Consider the following 19,936-nt stretch of genomic DNA (forward strand, 5'->3'; position numbering starts at 1 on the left):
TTTGGTACTTGCTGTTACATATTGCATGTAATGTATGGCACTGTTAAGGGAAAAAAATTGGAGTCAAAGTGCCTGGAAAGTTAGGTCTGCTCTGTAGCACTGTGAGATTGTTGACATCTGCCGAGGTTGGAGAGCTCAGTAAGCAGGAAATGGGGTGTCACTCTGAGTGGTAGTTTACCATTATCCTGGCATCCTAATGAAGTGTCTGCAGTGCACAGAGCTTCTGGATGGCATCTTAACGCACGGCTAAGCAAAAGCACTTCTCTCCTTGTCACTGTCATCCATCTGCCTGCACCCTACTGTAGCCAATGGGATGGAACCATGCTACAATGTGCTATAAGCCATTTAGAGTTGCACATTGTATAATCAGTCCCATCAAATATGTAAAAAATGACTATTATTGGTTATTTCCCTCAAACTCTGGCACCTGGAGTTCGATACATTAAAGTTTAACTTTTCTAAGTGCTGTTTCTTCCCATTAATTCCACATATATTTTTGTTAAATGGGATTGAGTTGCAAACTCATTGTCTTGGGTCTTGCTAGTGGATCACAAAAGTTGTATGAATATTCATTGCAAATTCCACTTTATATTACACAGGATGAATTTATCAATTGCCCAGATAGAGCAGTTTCAACAATTCTCATTTTCTTTTTCAGCAACTAATTCTGAGGCATGAATAAAAAGTAGATCAATTCGGATCACAAATTGCTTATTTTCTTTATAGCTAATATTAGTTAGTTTCAACATTTCTTATAGATTTTTTTTTAAAAACCAAGAAAATATTTTACAATATCTCTGCAATAGAGGATTGCCATAGTGTACTGTGAGTGATTAAAATTGGGACTTTTATGTTGCATGCTGTAACATTAAAATATCCTGACATTAAAACTTGTATGAATAAGTGATTTATCTATTAATTTAACACCTGTGTATCTTAGCCAGCATGACTTCCAGAATATGAAGACTTACCAAACAAAAGCAGAGTTTTGGGCAGTTGATGTGTTTGAAAAAAAAAATAATTAAGCCAACAGTGTGCTCTCTTTTAAGCAAGTTTTCATTCCCTGATAACACCAAAGCCATCAAGGACCGGGGTTAAGCATTGTGTGACAGAGCAAGCTTCTAAAATGGGCAAGAGCGAGATGAATTGGCTAAGTCGGGTGTTTATTTATACAAACAAGAGGGCAGAACATAATTTAGTTGCATCAGGAATTTTTCACAGACATTAAAACTATAGCAAACATAACAGCAGGGATGCTTGCACAGCAGCACAGTGGGGAAGCTCACAGAGCGTCTGCCCACACTCCGGCTGGCTGTAGCCAGCGCCATAAGTCTCACAATTTCATTAGCACTCGAAAATCCACCTAAACCACCCCGTTCCGATTAAAAAATATATAAAAAGAATGATATAAACAACCCCCCAAAAAAATAAAAACCAAAAAAAAAGCCCCAGACAAGACCCGTCTTTCTCTCGGCAGCTGAATCAGTTGAGAATTGTTGGAAAAACTCTTGGCAGGCAGATTTTGCTGTAGCAACAGTGTGTGACGTTTTAACCACAGCAGAAATCTTATCCAAAATAACAGAACAAGGTGAGAAGAGCCTGTAAGAAAATCAGGGAAAACCATGCCTAAAAAGCCAACAACAACAAAAGGTGGCAGATCAATAGTTTGATATTTTATGCAGGATCATAAATCACTGGGTTTTTTTCAGCAGTTCAGCCGTGAGGCTCGAAAGCATAAAAAGAAAGCATGGCTTGTGATAAAATTAGGCATTAATGTGAAGCATAAATGCCATTTAACATTAAACATGCACAAGCCACTGAAATGCCTGGAAAAAGGGAAATGGGTGCTATAGTAAAACTATACAAAGTAAATCAGACATGAATAATGCAGCAGGTCTGAGGAGGGTCACGGGTCAGACCCCAGTACCTTACAAAATAATGAATGCACGTCAGGTTAGAGACATCCATCCCTTCCTAGCCAACGTGAGTTATTGGAGATAAACCCTGGACTTCCTGTTCTGAAACAAAGTGGCTTGTTGTAAACATCTATGTCCATTTAAAATTAATGATTAAAAGAAACATTCGGTGGGATTCTCTTAAGTATTCTTTATGGGCACAAGTGCTAAAGGTTACTTTCTTCATTCATTTTTACCCAGCCACTGTTAATGTTAGAGACACGTCATGTTTTCTTCTGTGCCCAAATGTTTATCCAAAGCTCATTTACAAAAGGGCTTATATAATAGTAAGAGGGGTTTTTTTCAATGCATTCTTCATTTAGATATAAACAAGAGAGCATCCCCACGGTTTTGCTCTGTTAAAGGGAGCCAGCCCTATTTTTAAAGAGAGTAACCCAAATTCTAAATATATTTTCTATGATTCTTTTACACGGTGAAACCATCTGTGATTCACTTCAGAGTATCCTGATCTGCTGAAATTATCCCCTACGTCTCCCAAAATTTCCCCATAAAATGCAAAGAGGATTAGCCTTCCTCTCATTCTTTATTTGATATATGTGATTATGATGACTTTCCCTTCCAAAATTTTCATGGGGAAAAGAGAGTCTAACTTTCCAAAAAGATTTTTTTCCCCTCAGATTTTCACCAATTCTTACAATAAAAAGAATGTAATTAAAACCAATATTGTTTCTTTTTATCACAATTACTCTGCTTCTTTTTCTAGACTTAGCTGGAGAATTTAACAGCTGTTCAGAGTGTTTTCCTTCCTTTTCACCCTGCACTGCTGGGCTTCATGATACAGCACAGGGAAAGGGGATAACTTTTTCCCCACCTATTTTTATAAACCCATGTTTAAGGATTTCCTCCCTACATTTGTTCAAGGTAAAGAGAAAAACATTAAAAAAAATTTAAAAATCTTTCTACTCAGGGATCTGAAAGGGAAAAATTGCTAGGAATGTAGAATGGAAGGCATTACAGAAATAAAGCAAATACATAGGTATTGCAAATGAAACATAAGATCTTGCATCTGATCTGTTAAATATTCCATCAACAAGGTCAAGAGTAAAGACAAGCCCAGCCACAAAAACTGAAGTGAGAGTAAGCTTTAATAAAAAAAATGAACAGTTTATCCTGTTCAGCTTCTCAAGTGGAAAAACAAATTCTTTTATACTAGAGAAAAATCAAGCGTGTATAGAGCATTTAAAAAAACCCACCAATATCAACCATTTTAATGAAAGAATACCCAATATTTTCATGGAACTATAAAAGGGAGCAAGACTAAGTGTTATGGCAAAAAGCCTGGGCTCAGCAGCTTTGTGTGGGAAATGGTGAAATGTGACTGTGATTTATAATGAGAAAAGGTATCTACAACATACAATTTTCTACCTAGCTGCAAATAATAATTCATAGTGATGTCCCTTCCAGATAAAATACCTTTGCAATGTAGGACTCATGTGGTAAAATGATCATGATAAATGTCAGACCAGTGCAGGTAACGGCTTTACAAACCATTAAGATTAGCTGGCTCTTTTTTTTTGATGATAACAGTAACCATGCTGTGACTCTATGTGGTAATAATATCTCAGTACTGATAAATGCCAGAGCCAGGCAGAGGTGTTTATCATTCCCAGTTCAGAAATGCTGACTAAAGTTACCACATGTTGCCTGGTTTTTCTTCTTTTACAATAGACTAACAATTAACAAAAAGGCTGATGCACAACATAATTTTATGCAAAATTTCTATGGCTTTTGTGCTTTATTGCCTACCTAAATATCCCCTATGTTCCAATACTGATGACTTTGGTACAGTAAGCCCTAAAGCAAAGGGCTTTTTATCCTTGCCATTCTCTCAATAAATAATTTTTTTATAAATTAATATTGGGGGAGGGCTATTTTAGCAGTTTTACAAATACACCTCACAAAGAATTGCAGCCTCTGTGAGCAGCAGAGGGTGCAGGGATGTGGTTCCCTATCTGTGTTAATCAACACAGAGCAGAAACACTTCCGTCAAGAGAACACGATAAAGTTTCACTGTACAACACTTCCCTGTAAATGTTCTGCAACAGACAAAGAGTGAGCCCTTCCTTCCACTGTGCTTATCCCTGCCTCAGTGCCTCAGTTCCACTCAAGCCCAGGGAATTCTCAGGAAAAAAATAAAACAAAACAAACAAACAAAAAAAAAAAAAAACAAACAAAAAACAAACAAAAAAAAAAACCAAAAACAAAAAAAAAAAAAAAAACCACCAAAAACAACCAAACCAGAATTAAAAATTAAACTACTTGAGAAACTTTATCTGTGGAGTTGCAGGAGAGGCAAGGCAGCCCAAATATAAATATAAATAACTATAACTATAACTAAAACTATAACTGTAACTATAACTATAACTATAACTATAACTATAAATATAAATAATATAAAATATGTAATTATAAATCATATAAATTATATATATATATATATATATATATATATATATATATATATATATATATATATATATATATATATAGGTAATATAAATATAACTAATCTAGTGAGACTATAGCATGTCTTGTGATGGCACAGCATGTCCAGAGAAGGGCAATGGGACTGGGGAAGGGGCTTGGGCTCACGTCTGATGAGGAGCAGCTGAGGGAGCTGGATGTGTTTAGCCTGGGGAAAAGGAGATTCAGGAGGGGCCTTAGTCCCCCTCTGCAACAAGCTGACAGGAGGTTGAAGCAAGGTAGAGGTTGGTCTCTTATCCCAGGTAACAAGTCACAGATTGAAAGGAAATGGCCTCAGATAGTGCCAGGAGAGGTTTAGGTTGGGAATTAGGAAAAATTTCTTCATTAAAAGGATTTATAAGCATTGGAACAGAGCAGTGGGTGAGTCCCCATCCCTGGAGGGATTTAAAAGCCATGTGGATGTATGACTCAAGGACATGGTTTGGTGGTGGACTTGGCAGTGCTGTGGTAAAGGCTGGACTTGGATCATGGAGGATTTTTCAAAACCAAATGATTCTGTAATTTTTTTTAAGCACACCAAGTACCACAAATAAAAAGCCCAGAGAATTTTAACCCCCTTCCTATAACAAATTAACTTCTGCAAATTTCATATCATTTTCATTTGTAGCTTCAGACCTATTTCCACTGGGCAGTTCACCCACAGAACAAAACTGAACAGTAGTAATGGCTTGTGGCAGAAAACATCTAGGGATGACTGCACTGCAAGGCTGAGGGAGGTTTTGCTTTCAGAAGTGAAGGCTTTTTGCAGGTCAAACCAAAACAAGAGAGAAATACACAGAAAGTGTGCTCCTCATTTGTGTTTAACTTCATTATCACTATTGTCAATTGCTTGACTTCCTATAGAATAAGTCCATAAGAAAGTTTGGGTTTTTTCACTGGAAACGAATACCTATGCACCGCCCATTTTAGGTCTTTGTCTTCCATGTCTACATGATTGTTAAAATTAAAAACAATTTCAGTATAAACATCTATATCTGTGGGTATGAAGTATTAATCTCAGCAGGAACTAGCAACACATGCTGAGGAAATAATATTATCCTAGTAATTTTAATTTTTAAATTAAGCTTGATTGCAGGAAAATTTTAACATGAAACTTTTTTTTGGTGAAACCTTTAAATCAAGTCACTAATCACCACGTATGCTTATGCAGCACCTACTGCAACTGGGATTTAATCCTGATTGAGATCTCTGAGTGCTAGGGTAATATGAATATTAAAGAGGAACATATACGAAGAATGATAGGTGATAATTAAATCATAGATGATAAGATCAGAAAAGTGTTCTCAGGTTATCTAGGGCATGTAACATGCAAGATGTTTTCCCTACGTCAGACCTACTGGTACCTTATCTAATCTGTTCCTAAATGAAAGAAGAACAGTTGTACATGACTTTGCTTTAGTTGCAACATCTTAGACAAATCGATGAAAATATCAGCCAAACCTTTCCCACAAAACTATGAATTATGGTAAAACAGGAAGGCATACCTTAGCAGAAATGGCAGAACTGTTCTTATCACCCCAAAGAAGAGATTAAAGTCCTTAGTTCTGCATTCTTTATTGCTAATTTTAAGTTTGAAACACTTTTTTTTTCTTGCATAAATTCCAGTTGTGGGGTATTATAGGTATGAGAAAATAGCTACAGTGGAATAGATTTTTGAAATAATTTTTTACAAGGTTGGACTACTAAAAACAATATTAAATTTTGTGTTTCCAAATATGATGGGGTGTTAAAGACAGATTCATAAATATACTGGATTTAATTATGATAAATAAAAAAGACAACAAGAATTACATAGAAAGTGCACCTATCACAAAAGCTGCATCACTGGGCAAATATAATTCCAGAGGATAATTCCATTTAAGATGTGGGTCTCTTACTTCTCGGAGGTACATTATCTAAGGAAGATGGTCTATCAGTCTAATAAAAAAAACTTGAAAGTAAAAAAAATTTTTTCCGTAAACCAGAAAATGCTTTCTTAAGATTAACAGATAATTTTTAATCTTTGTAAACTACTTTTGTTCTCTGTTAAGGTGAAAGAAGGTATGAAATATTCTGGTTTTAACCATGTATTCATGATGACTTTTCTTGTAAGGTACCAGCTACAGCACTGTGCAAAGCCATGTCCAAATGTGGCACTCGAATGGTTATTTTCTTTTTTTTTTCCTTTAGAAATCCAAGACAACGCCACTCGCATCAAATGCATAAGAAGCCTGGTAAAGAAGCTCCCTAGACCCAACTATGACACGATGAAAATCCTTTTTGGGCATCTACAGAAGTAAGTAGAACCGTGGTACTGACAAATCAGTAATTTCAAAAAAAAGGAATCGGTATGTGTTGTCCTAATCCTATTGGAACAGTCATCCAAAATACCAAAGAGAATTACATTCTTTGGCAAAACTAAGCATTTATTTATGGTATCTATGTCTATCCTATTCCTGCACAAGAAATCAAGATGTCTAAGCAAAATCCCAAATTTTAACTCGAGTAGAAAGTAGGACAATTCTGTTTCCTTCAATGCAGCTAAAACCATTGGGATTACCATGTTACAGGTGCATTGAACTGGGCAAATGCAACATGTTCCAGATTGCATTCACCCAGTTTGATGGAATTTCTCCAGGAATGGCCTTTTGGATGGTCCTGTTTTCAACACTGAGGTCCCTGCTGTTCAATCACCTATACTGTCCATGGGCTGTGTTGAGGTCAGACACAACCTCACTCAAGAAAACATAGCAAGTGCTCTTGTCCCTCACAAGGAGCTTGGGACAACACAGAACACCTAAGAAATGCTGAAGAAATATTTGGAAGCGCACTTTTGCTCTCCTAATGTTGCTGAGATACTACAGAGGCAGAAAAACAACCCTGTGAGGTCGTCCCTCATCATTCCCCTGGGGTTTCCACACTCATTGTGCTGCGTCTGCAAGAGACATCAACCCAAAAAATCAACCTAGGGTGTTACATTCACCTCAGGTTTTCTTCTTGTGCTTCATGGCACTAACAGCAAAGGTGTCCATAGCTGACATGGCTCACTCAGACACCCACCAGAGCTGTTTGACCTGCAGGATGGCCAGGGAGGCCTCAGGGTAGGGATGTGGGAAGGGCAGGGTCCTGTGATCCTGTTCCTCCTTGCTGTTGGCACTGCCAGTGCTGTTTTCTACAGTCATTTTTTTCAGCCAAACTACCCCTAAAACTGAAGGGACATGAGGTTCTGGGCCCCATCAAGGCACAGAGGAGTATTTCATCCCAGGAACGATGTACTGACCCCAGTGAGGGAGTGATAAAGGCTCCAAATCAAAGACCACTCTGAGCTTATAATGAATGATGCCTTTATAGCGATCATTTCTTGGCATGTGCATGTAAGAGATGTAGATCCTTTATCTTGTTTTGCAGCTTCCAGCTGAAATGGCAAAATGAAGTTCATATAGTTGTGGGAATGTCCCCATTTCCTTTAAGCATGGAAGGATTTTAAGCAGTCCATAAAATGACTGAGTTTGGCCTTGCAGAAAAACAGTTTCCTGTGTGTTCATTTGATGCACTGTGTGCACACATTCTCTCCTTCAGCAGGTTATCTAGAGAAGGATGATAATTTATTGCTGGCAATGGAAGAATAATAAGGGAAATTATTTCCTGGGAAGAACATGAGTGCAAGGAGTGGGTACACGCTGTCAGCACAGATATGCCATATACGAAATTTACTGCACTCTGTGTGGCATTGATCTTAACCTGAAAAAGTTTTGTTGCCGTGTCTTAGGGGAGAGATATCAGGTATACACAATAAGTCTTTGATCTCATAGTTAAATCACTTGATTGAGACTCGGGAGACGTGGGTTCAGTTCTTGGCTTTGACCGGATGTTCTGGGTGACCTTGGGTAAATCATTTAATCTCCCTGTGCCTTGGTTCCTTGTTTACAAAATGATGATAATACTTCCTTTGTCTGCCTTGGCTTTTTAGAGCATAATCTATTTGGGACAGCAATTGTTTCCTGCTGTGGATGTGTAGAATAACTGGTGAAGCTGGACCCACATTGGTGTTTTTTTTCGGAGAAAAGAAAACAAAAGGAAAAATAAAACTGCTAAAATAGAGGAAATAAAACACCAATAGTTCATAAAGCAGAGGTACACCGAGGCAACACAGTGGCACAGAGTGATGGAAGGCAGGAAGACGTGACACTGGAGCCATTTGGGGGTTTAAGCATTAGGGAAGCAATTGTCTGAGTCTCTCTGAAGAAGGTCAATCTTCTTCTCTGCCTCAAACACATCCTCAGGAAAAGATAGGGCTATCCCATAAGCTTTGCTCCATTGATATGGAAGCAACAGTAAAATAGATATGGAAAACACAAAAATATCCCCCCAAAAACTAAAACCTATGTGTTCTCTTGAACTTGCTGATGCTAAAGACAGGGGGTCTGAATGATCTCATGGCTCCATAAATGAGAATAAAGTAATGTACTTATATTTTCAGTAATGATATGATGCTTATATTATGCAAATAGAGACCATGCATGTTTGTTTGAATAAAACTAGAAAACATGACTAGTTTGCAGAGGTTACAAAATGTAGAGTTATATTAATTTGGGGGACACTCTTCAGAAGAGAAGTGTCAATGTCCCCCAGCACAGACATGCACCACCCCCTTTGATCACAGGCCTTTTTCAGGGCAAATTACAGAAGTTTGAAAAGTTTCTGGTTTGTTATAAAAATAACTAAACTGGCTTTATTTGAGGCATATTACTGCAGTTTCTGTATTTGCTGGTTGAGATGGGTGTTCTTGCCCAGAGTTGAACTGGTCTTGAGGGGTTTCTGATGGGGAGAAGATGAGGGATTTCAGCTGTGCTGGTTCCATGGCATTCCCCCTCTTTCTTTCTCCTACCTTTCTCCTACTCCTTTCTTTCCTGTCAGACAGACAGAACAGGGCTATACAGACCTGGACCATGGGGCTGTCCAAGCCTGTGACTTCTGTTCAGTATGTGAGAGCATCTGTCTCACTGACACTCAGCACGAGAATCCAACCTTTGCCTTATCCTAAGCCATTCTGCAGCAATCCAGTCTGCAGGAGCAGGTCGAGATCCAGCAGAAATAACAGTGAGAAATGCACTTCAGAAGGGTCCTCCTTAGAAACCCAGACAAAGCAGGTGATGAGAGAGTCTGTGAGAAAGGCCTGGCAGCAGGGATTAACTCCTGTGCCATATATCTCTCTTCAACCAAGCTCTCTGAAGCTGCAAGAAGTCACAGTGCAGTGTATGCAGCCCACAGGAGGTAGATTAAAAGCAAAGTTGTGTCTGCAGTACCTGTTCTTTCAAGTTTTTTTTGCATTTGATAGGAAAAACCACAACCTGCTGACATTCCTGTTCATCTTTCTATGAAATCTCTTCTACTTAAAAGCAAAATATGGGGCTGAACAGACATACCACATAGCTCTGTCAGTCTAATTCCATAAGGAATTCCATTATGACTCATGCTGGAAATAATTGAGCACAACTACTATTAGGCTACTCATACTTCTGCCCAAAGATGAGCAAACCAAACAAATAGACATTTCACAGGAAAGAAACAACAAAATCCCAACCTGAGTAGAGATTTTCCTGAATAAAGGGGTACAGAAAACAGCCTGTTCTACTCTAACACGTTTAGAGAATATTTGCTTGCTCTGTACAGCCCATATATTTCTGCCCCATACACCAGATCCACAGATCTCCTCTTTCCTCTTCCTCACTCACATCTGACTTTTACTCCCAAACAAAGTGAGCCAATCACAGGTACCAGCTAAAACTGATGCACCTTTCTGGTCCCAGTTTTTGGGTGCACACAAGACATCAAATGATGCAGAAACCTTGCCTTGTCTCTCTGCACAAACATGAACTGAGCACAACGCATCCCTATCTGAGAAACCATTATATATGTACCAAATAATTTACTCACAGAATTGTAATACAAGTTAGGCAGAAGGAGAATCTCACTCTATGCATTTTATGACCTGCTTTCACCACAACATCCTGAGGTGGCTGTTACACACCCATTAGGAAACTGAGGCACGAGAAGATTAAATGACTTAAAGTCTCAGCATAAACCAGCAACACAATTTAAAAACCTGGATGGGATTTTTTTTTTATTTGCACAGAAGCTTCTCCAGTGACCACAAACCTTCTCATTTCTCCCTCATGCAAAAGGCAGCAGGGAGGAGGAACACCCTGGCTGTGTCCTCAGCGCTGCGCTCCGAGCTGGCGAGGGCGGACGCCGCTCTCCTGCAGGAGCTGTGTGCCTGCGTTACACAGCACTGTGCCTGAGCTCATGAGCTGTGCTTATTAATGTTAAATTAATGAATCTCAGCCTGCTCTGCTTATTAGGTTGAGCTCCGTGCCACCACGAGGCAGCTCTGCGACTCCCAGACCCGAGCTGTGTCACATCTGACCGGGCTGGAGCGCAGGGCAGCCAAGCTCCGGTCTGGCTGTACCCATCCGTGTGGACACCCCTGCAAGGGGAGGTGTTAGGGACAAAAACCCCTCTCCTCGCTCCTCATTTCCTTGCACAAAGGCAGGATAATGCGTGTTATTTACAAAACTATAAAAGGGATGTTGAAATAATTAAAGGGGAAGGCAGGGGCCAGCTCCCATCCCTGCGCCTTACGTGGAAGCGCAGAACCCAGATGCCCAACTGTGGAAGATATTCTTCCAGCAGCAGCATCTGCCTCCTTGGCAGCCACTTCAGGCAAGTTGTCTGGGGAGCTCTGCAGTTGCCTCTTGGTTTATCACGTGGATCTGTTAATGTGCCCTATCTGGCTGGCTTGTCCAGGCAGGAGCTGATTTGTTTTAATTCACCTTTGAATCCAAGAAACTCCATTTATTTTGCTCCATTTTTCCCACACTCTCCATAGCAGGGCAAGTAATTTTCAGATGCCATCCAGGCTTTCTGCCCTTTCAGAGGGAGAATGATGATTTTCTTCCTGATTGTCTTCCCCCTCTGCCCAAATTCTTCATTCTTACTATTAATTGTTTGCATTGATTTTCACTGGAAAGATGCTCCTCATCAAGGGTAGAACTATATATCTAGGAAAAACCCACCGATATTAATATATGATCTAACAAAAGTCACAGGTATTAATCTTCAGCTGTTTTGACAAAAAAAAAACCAAATTCCCCCCCTGTTCATAGGTCTGTGAACAGGAAAAAAAAATCCAATCTTTACAAACAGTGGAGAGGAATAAAGCCCCCACCTCAAACCTGACAACCGTTGGCAGCAACATTCTGAAAAGCCAAGGTTTTTCCAAACTATATACAACTAAGCAGACTTGTTTCTACTTATTAAAAAGTAAGGAGCAAAAGAAAATGAAAAAATGAAAAAATAAATTTAAAGGAAAATAAAGCAGAGCCATGCAAAGCCAGAAGCCCACAGTAGCCTGCACACCAGGACAAAATGACAATGTGATGACAAATCCAGCAGCAGTACCCAGAATTCTGAGGGAAAACAAGAAAATGAAGTTAAAGTACAACATATAATAATGCTGTATGGCATGCCTGAAAACTTTTTTTTTCCCTCCAAAGTTGGTGGAGGATAGATGTAACAAACATATGGGATTTTCACTTGCTAAACTACTTGTCATATCAGCAGTTTTCAGGCAGGCTCATGTAATAAATGTAGGCTCAGGAGAGCCCTTTTCTCACACAGCAAAAGAACAGATTACACTGAGAACTGTGCAAGTTTTCTATTAAGAAAAATAATAATAAGAAGAATAAAGGTAAAAGGTACTGAAAACTAAAAACAATCCCCAAAATGGAAGTACTATACCAAAAAAATATCTCTTTGGGAAACCTTAGTGAACCTGTGGAAGACCTACAACCCAAAAAGTGGAATGGGCACTTAAGTTTTCCCTCAGGAAAAATGCCCAAATTTAGAAAGGTACAGAAGCCCTTAAATGAAAACACAAGAAAGACTATTTGTTGAAAATATTTCCTGAATCAAGACCTTTCTTTATAATCAGGCAACTCATGAACAGGTTTTGGTTTTCAGCCATAGGACAGCAGCAGGGAGAAAAGTTTAACTATGCTCCTGCAAGCTTTGGGGGAGCAGCTACTGGAAATGTGAGGAGGAGAAACAACCTCCTGCAGGAGGGCAGACCAGTTACCTAAAAAACTCAGGTATACCTGACTGGCATGTTAGCATTTTTATGAGATGATTTAACCATCTTTAACTTGAGAAGGGCAAATATATATTGAGATGTGCTTTTGCGCACGCGCTTTTCTCAGTTTCAACTGTGGAAGAGTTTTACAAAGGAGCTGGGTCAATGCCAACACCCATTCCATTTACCACAGCTTCCCAGGGCTCATTTTGGGGGAAGGAGAAGAATTAAACCCTTTTCCTCTCTGTTAAGCACACATGAGTCTACTAAACTCACCCTTTGGAAGTAAGTAGACACAAGAAAATATGCACCAGGCACAAGTGTGCACAGGACAGGAGTAATAGTAGATTTTAGGTTCAGGGCAAAAAAAAAAAAAAAAAAAAAAGAAAAAAAAATCCAGTCTCTCAGGGCATCTTTGAGCATTTTGATTTTGGACCTTTTGGGGTTGGGGTGACCTGCTACTGAGGGTTTTGCAGTCATGCCAAATCCTGCTCTTTGAGGAATAAGAAAGTTTACAAAGTTAGTTCTTCCCCAAAGAATACCTTGCTGCTTAGTGCTTTTAATGAGAAGCATGATGAGTAATTAAAGCCACATTTTCACCCCTTGCTTCCATCTATTTCCGAGTTCCACAACTGTATTTAAAAATATAAACCCTGATTTTCATAACAGTCAGGCAAATAATTGCACTCGGTACTTTTCAATGCTACCAAGTACTGAACTGGTGTATCAGCAAATAACAGAATGATAAAAATAATTAACAATGTTTTAATTTAAATATTTATGACACAGTTGACTCTGTGGCTGCACGGCACCATTGTGCTGAGTGCAGTACACAAACCCTGATAGATAGAGCCCCTGTCTCCAAGAGCTCCTATTGTTCATCCCACATTACTCAATATCAAACCATCTCAAAAAAGCTTTTCAAACATTAATTAAATCTCCTAACTTCCTTTTCAGGTCAGTAAGTTTTATTATCCTAGTTGTGTAGATAAAGAAAGTGAGGAATGGAGAGGGTGAGGCACTTTCTCACCGCGACACAGCCAGCACTTCTCACTTCTACTCTTTGCTTGCTCCCCAGTCCCCCAGTGGAGCCCCCCAAAGCCTTTGAAGGCTCATCCATGTGCTGTGGGTGTACGTGTGCATCTGGCCAGCACATCCCAGGCAGGGCTGGTTACTGCTAAGGACTCTTCAGTTAATCAGGACCACGTGAGAATCCTGCTTCTGGTTTGCACTCGCATCAGCTCTAGCAAAATATCACCGGCGGAGTTAATTTATGGGATTTTGTAACCTCTTAATATTGCTTGGGGTTAGTGTTCTTTCCAGCTCAAATCCTTTTTTGTTGGCCAAAATTAGGAATGCTCAATTCATTACAATGGCTCTGTCCCCCTTCTTTTCTTTTTTTTAATTTGGGGAGATTGGGGCCTAACACACTAATGTCCACAACAAGGTCATCAAAGGGTAAATTGCAATGCTTTTCATTTTTGTGCCCAAAGATACGTGTTTTTTCTCAGAATTAAGGTTGTGAAATAAATAATTTGTTTGAAGTTTCTCAGATATTCATTGGAACTTTAAAAAAACAAAACAAAACAAAAAAGGCTTTAAGGCCAAAATGTCAGTGTTCTGTGCAAAATAATTAATATAACACAATAGGATCTATTCTACTATTGATTGAAAGGGAATTTATGCAGGTAATTCATTAAGGCTAGTGAGAGTTTGGCATGTAAATCCCCCAGCAATTTGATGGGAAAACAGACCTTGATTTTTTTTTTTAATAAGATATAAAATACATGATTTTCAGTGACAAAGATATAAAAAGCAAAAGCAAATACCTGAACAACTAGGGCCCTGCTCTGTGAGGGTTCTGGAATGACATTAGATCAAATCCTTTTTCACACACTGCAAAAGATGCAACAATCATTTCAATCACCATGTTAAGAGAATCAATACAATTTTTCGTTCCAGAGAATGGTAATTTACATTCCAATATTTGCAGGCTATCACCTTCATACATCTCTTTTTGTGGTCAAGTGCATGATTACTACTTCTGACAGGGTATTGGCCATTTTCTTATGAAAATCTACAAATTCTTGTAAATAAAAACCGATCGAAAAAAAAAAAAAAGAAGAAGAGCAAATCTGTGGACTGGAATGCACTCTACTTGTAATGGGAACAAAAAGCTGGCAATGAAATATAAACCTAAATCACAGCAGAATGACCTACTTTAAGGCATTTGCCAAAGAGACAGTGTTTTAGACAGCTCCTCTGAAGTAGCGTCTTTATGTCTATGCCATCTGCAGATTTATTATTGTGCTTTAGAAAAAAAAAAAAAAAGAAAAAAAGAAAAATGGAAAGAAAAACCTACAGTATGCCTGAACAAAACTCAGCTTCATCTATAGAAAGATTCCAGTACTGTGGGCACCACACCCACACCTACTGATGTGGTCCAAGTTTTTTCTTTAGAGGCACCTAATTAAGAAACCCTGACTCATTTACATGGATACGTTTGATCTAAATTACACTCCAAACCACACCAAATTAGGAGCATCTGTGAATGCGAAGTGTTTGTTCCCAGTGCCTGGTAGAACAGGGCCAGTTCTGGACGGCACATGTTCAAGTGACGAAAAATATTTCAGATGTAACATACTTCTGAGACCCACTTTTCCACTAATAACTCATAATGAGTTAAACCAGTATCTCTGCTTCAGCAATTATTTCAGGCTGGGGAAAAAAATGTCATTTTACTTTTTAAAGGAAGGGTAGGGGGGAAAGCAGGAGTGGGCAACCACCTAGTTTGGCGGGGCATTAACACAACCATTAGCTACAATTTAAATCTGTGCAGCGCATTTGCTTTCAGATATACTTTACACCTAAAGCCTGGACCGAAGGAAAGTATAAACTAATGATTGGTTGTTGTTCACAAACAAGACTTTCTGCCTTGGTGAATGGTCTTCCCTCATTAATCAGTTTTCCAGAGGAGTCCGGGTGGAAGGCAGGGTCTCAGCCCAAAAAGGCAGCACCCTACATAATAGTAACATGAAAAATTCAAGACCACCAGATTTGAGAGTGATGCCTCCCTTTCCTGGCTGCCTTGCTGGTGGCTGACTGGGCCTGCTTGCAGCCCAGAAAGCCACTCTGTACAAAAAAACGGGTTCTGTGGCAATTAGGAAACTTTTATCCCGCTTTCCCATCTCCCACTAAGAGCGAGCAGGGGGGCTGCAGAAGCCACTGGTTGCTGCCTTGCTGCCTTCCTGACAAACTGAATAAAAAATAGCCTTAATCTCACTCTAGGCAGCCCAAGAACCGAGGAGTGTAAATCCGAATTCCACGCTGGGTTTGCAATTCCCAGCCCACTGGCGCAATTTGGCACGACCTTTGGATTTGGCCCATAGTGTTTGGCAGCCACCTTTTATTCTTCCCATGTTTTATACTTTGTGAATAGTCCAAGTTACATAATGCCAGTGACAATTTGTTTATGGCGAGTGCTGGAGTCACTGTTTTATGATTACATTCAAACTTTAAGCCACATTTTGACATCTAAAGGATCATCTTGCATTCTCGTGTACTCTATACAATGAAGGTTTGTGTTCCAGTGAGGAGCAGGGGGGGAGGAACTTTATAAATAACATGACTCCTTTTGTCTGAAGAGATTTTAATACATTTGTCTGATCTACTGTTTTTGCAGTAGCTAGAATATAATTTGAATATATTAATATTTTCAGCAACTGTGCTGAGAGAACCCAGTTAATAACTTATGCATGGGTGTATAGATACACTTCAGACAGAGGTAGTTTTTAGCCCTTATATTGGTAATAGTTAGAAACACACAATGAAAGAGCCTGTTCTTTCCTCCTCTTTGTTGTGGGCATGCATTGTGATGGTATGGAGCCAGTGTTCTTTCTGTTGTCTACACAGCCTGGATTCAATAAGCAGTTATATATGCATATTATGACAATGTGGTCAAGGAAACCAGATTTTTTTACTATACCTTCATGTGCCTGTACAGTATAAAATCTGGTATTTATTTTTCTTGTCCTCATTCAATATGTTAACAAAATCATAATTTGATACAGGTTATGTTCACTTTATAATTAAAATTATAGAGTTAGATGAAAATACAGCAAGATGTTGCTGAATGGAAAATATTTATCTTTTCGTACATTACGCATTATGGCGCTATGTAAAATCATAAATCTGTGAAGCAGCTCTCTCCAGCCAATTTGCCTCCTCCCCTGGTCCACAAGATGCAACCAGGTTTACCTCCTCTAAACTGAAGGTTTTACACCCACCTCAGCCCTAACATTAGATTGCACTGCCACATCCTCTCCAAAGCTTTGCTGTGGGTCTTCCAAAAGAAGACCCCTTGCCATGGAGATAAGCCAAGAAAAAGGAATTCAGAAAAGTTCTGTAATTTTTACGGCTCCTCCTGTAAGTCTCCCAGCACCTTCACAGAAAAGCACAAACTTTTTTGCACCATGTTCTCTGTGTCAGCACTAGGCTCAGGCTCCCCAGACCACCTCAGGATAGCACTTCATCCATCTGGAAACTGTTCTCACCTCCCAGATCATTGCCATCCACACTGCCAAGTGCAGGCCTTCACCAAACACCATCAGCAGCCACCATGCAGTCAGCCCAGGGCATATGGGACAGCCCCAGAGCATATGGAAGCTTTCCAGCAAGTGAAGTTTACTGGGAACATCAGTTTGCCTTGTTCAAACTCTCAGTCCAGAGAGGATTTCCACGAGACTGTGGCAGCAGTAGTAGCAGGCAACTTTAACCACCTCCGACAACCCAGATTGTTTCCATGTCTGGGTAAGGGTCTCATAAAAGTGTCATCAGGATAAGGAGTTTTCATTTCTTCAGAACATCTACCCCATGGAAGTCACTGCAGCTGCTCTGGACTCAGAGCCAACACTGAGATTTCTGTCACAGGGCAAATTTCAAGTCTTGTTGAACATGTTTTGGATCTCACCTGGCCTCTATGGTGAGGAGCTGCTTAACCTTTCCAAACTATATAGTAAGAGCTTTCCATTACTTCTCATACTAAATTAAGTTTATCCAGCTCTGCATCCTGAGACTACAATGTGTGCTTTCTAAAGAGGTATTTTCTAAGTTTGTAAACCCATTTACAAACATTCACTTCAGGCTAGACATTTTTCTGCTGGAGAGGCAGCATCTACAGAGAGATGTCCTGAAAACTCCTTACTGTGTGTGAGTTGTCCAAAGACTGATGACTGATATCAGGGTTTTGATATCAGCAAGATTGTCCCTGTTGTTCCTAAATCCTTCAATCTCTGTAGAACATGATTTGGGTTAGGAGGTCTAAGAGACTCATGTATGTTTTCTCACCACTTTTTTTAACTGTGGATTTTGATCAGGGTTAGACAGAAGCAGATATTGGCAAATCTGGTCACTTGAAGCTTCAAAGATGAAAGAAATACAACTACTGAGAGAGGTAGGGCTGACTGTGTCGAGTATAAAGACTTTGTAAAGTATCTGAGGCAGTTAGACCAGAGTCATCTGAGACCAGCACATGTGTGAATGGGTATTTGACTTTAAAGGAGCTAATGAGAAAATTCAAAGCTAGTTTAAAGCCAGGAAATATTGCAGAACTTGCAGTACTACAAAGGGTGCTTCTTAGAAAGACACAATATATGGAAAATCCTCCACTCCAGGCAGTCCCTGCATTTAGTGCAGCAGACTAAACACGTGCACAAAAAAATAAACATCAAGCTAAGGTGAGCGGACAAGACAGACAAAGTGTAAGTAGAAAAGACAATGCTGACATAGTAAATTCATTGCTCAAGGGCGAGTAAAATGTAAATAAGTTTAAAGAAATCAAAGACTCGTGGCACATACTCACTAGTGCATTTAAGAGCTGCGTTCATCCTACTCGTGCTCAGTATCAGGGCTGAAACAATCATGGTGCTGGGAGGCATGTTAAAGCATCTTTCAAATCTGATACAAATGCAGTGCAGATATATTGCAATCCTAGCTTGTGGAGAGCTCAGAACTGAACCTGGAGAGGAGGAATCCTGGTTGAGGTCAGATCCATAGAAAATCATCTCTGTTGGGTAGATCGTTGCAAAAAGACTTTCACTTTAAACAACAAGATAGTGACAATATGGGATTAAAAAAAATGATTTTTTTTTATATTGGGGACAGTTAATAGGGCAACATTTGAATTTTTTCCATTATTTATAAAAGACTTGAAAAAAAGTAATTTATGAAGCAATTGTAATGCTTTGATTTGGTATTTTTGAAGGTCTTTTCCAAACCAAATGATTCAGTGGTTCTGTGATATAAAAATTCACAGAAAAAAGAAATCTCTGTTGAGAGTTTGTTCCCTGACTTTTGTGGAATTCTTTGCCATATTCAATTTCAAAAATTACTGTGTTTCTCACAGAACTGAATAATTAATTCATGACACTGGACAAAACCAATGTGTTGATAGTGAACCTGTGTCTTTCATGGGCTAATCTAGACCCACAAGCAAAGATGAATTTCTGAGAAGGATGTCTAGAGCTCAACATCCCAGGCTGAAATTCCACTCAATTGACCCTTCTGGGCTCTAAGTCAGAAAGTAAACCTGTCATATCCAGGGCTGAGTTATTTGCTGTCAACTGGATTATAGCACAAAAAGGCTGTAATTGAAGGCTGCAAGAGGTTATAGATTGAACATAGTCAAAAGCAGTAACTCCACTTAGTAAAAGTAGATATCATCCAAAATGAGAAAAGTTAAGCTCATATAAGGTGAAATTCTGACTCCATTGTGGCTTCCAGTTTCTGGGATTTTTTGTCAGTGACTTTCAGAGTAATCAAAATTTCACTCACTGCTCAGAGAGAGATGCTGCAAAGGGTGCGATGAAGTGAAAGTTAAAATAACTCTTAACCTGGAGCTTCCAAAATGCATTTTCTGAGCAGAGACTGCTGCCTAGCTCAGTGTTTTCATGATGTAGCAATGCAGACAGCCCTTCAGGGGACCAAGGGCATAAAACTGTGCCAGTGGAGTACAGCTGGGATGGATGTGCAACCAGAGCCACCCTGCTGTAAATACTGAAGCTCTCATTGCTCAGCTCCCTGTGGGACATGGGGAACTGCACTACTTAGGCATAGTGAGGTGCAGTTTGTGGGAAGTGATTTCAGAAAGCTGTAACATCACTGAACACCTGTGGCAGTGCTGGCACCTTCCACCCGAGGGTCTCCTAGAAAGGAAGAGATTACTGGGAGAGAGAGCTTAGAAGTGTCTGACAGATGCACTAATTTTACTGGGAGCAGGAGGCTTAAATCATAATACAGAGTCTCATCATCTTTCTACCTTTCATATGAGTAAATCTGAACCAAAGAATGCAGTTGATGTGCCTCTGGG

General features: G+C 39.5%; 2 protein-coding genes across 5 annotated transcripts in view; one reads left to right on the forward strand and one right to left on the reverse strand.

Moving 5' to 3' along the window:
• The window catches only part of ARHGAP15 (Rho GTPase activating protein 15), a 321,093-nt gene that overhangs the window by 291,025 nt on the left and 10,132 nt on the right, over positions 1–19,936 (forward strand). The window contains exon 13 of the mRNA XM_071435464.1: positions 6,630–6,735. Within this exon, the coding sequence (XP_071291565.1) occupies positions 6,630–6,735 (106 nt within the window). The remainder of the gene's footprint in view (positions 1–6,629; positions 6,736–19,936) is intronic.
• Positions 1–19,936, reverse strand: part of GTDC1 (glycosyltransferase like domain containing 1) — a 318,453-nt gene that overhangs the window by 28,316 nt on the left and 270,201 nt on the right. The window contains exon 12 of one of the 4 annotated variants that reach the window (XM_071435470.1): positions 14,428–14,466. The exons of the other annotated variants lie outside the window; for them this stretch is intronic. Coding sequence (XP_071291571.1) covers positions 14,443–14,466 — 24 coding nt within the window. The 3' untranslated portion in view covers positions 14,428–14,442. Of the gene's footprint in view, positions 1–14,427; positions 14,467–19,936 lie in introns of those variants that run through there. 4 annotated transcript variants of the gene reach the window in all.

This window comes from Agelaius tricolor, unplaced genomic scaffold (assembly GCF_023055355.1).
Source record: "Agelaius tricolor isolate 1412-34295 unplaced genomic scaffold, bAgeTri1.0.p SCAF_10, whole genome shotgun sequence".
Taxonomy (NCBI): Eukaryota; Metazoa; Chordata; class Aves; order Passeriformes; family Icteridae; genus Agelaius; species Agelaius tricolor.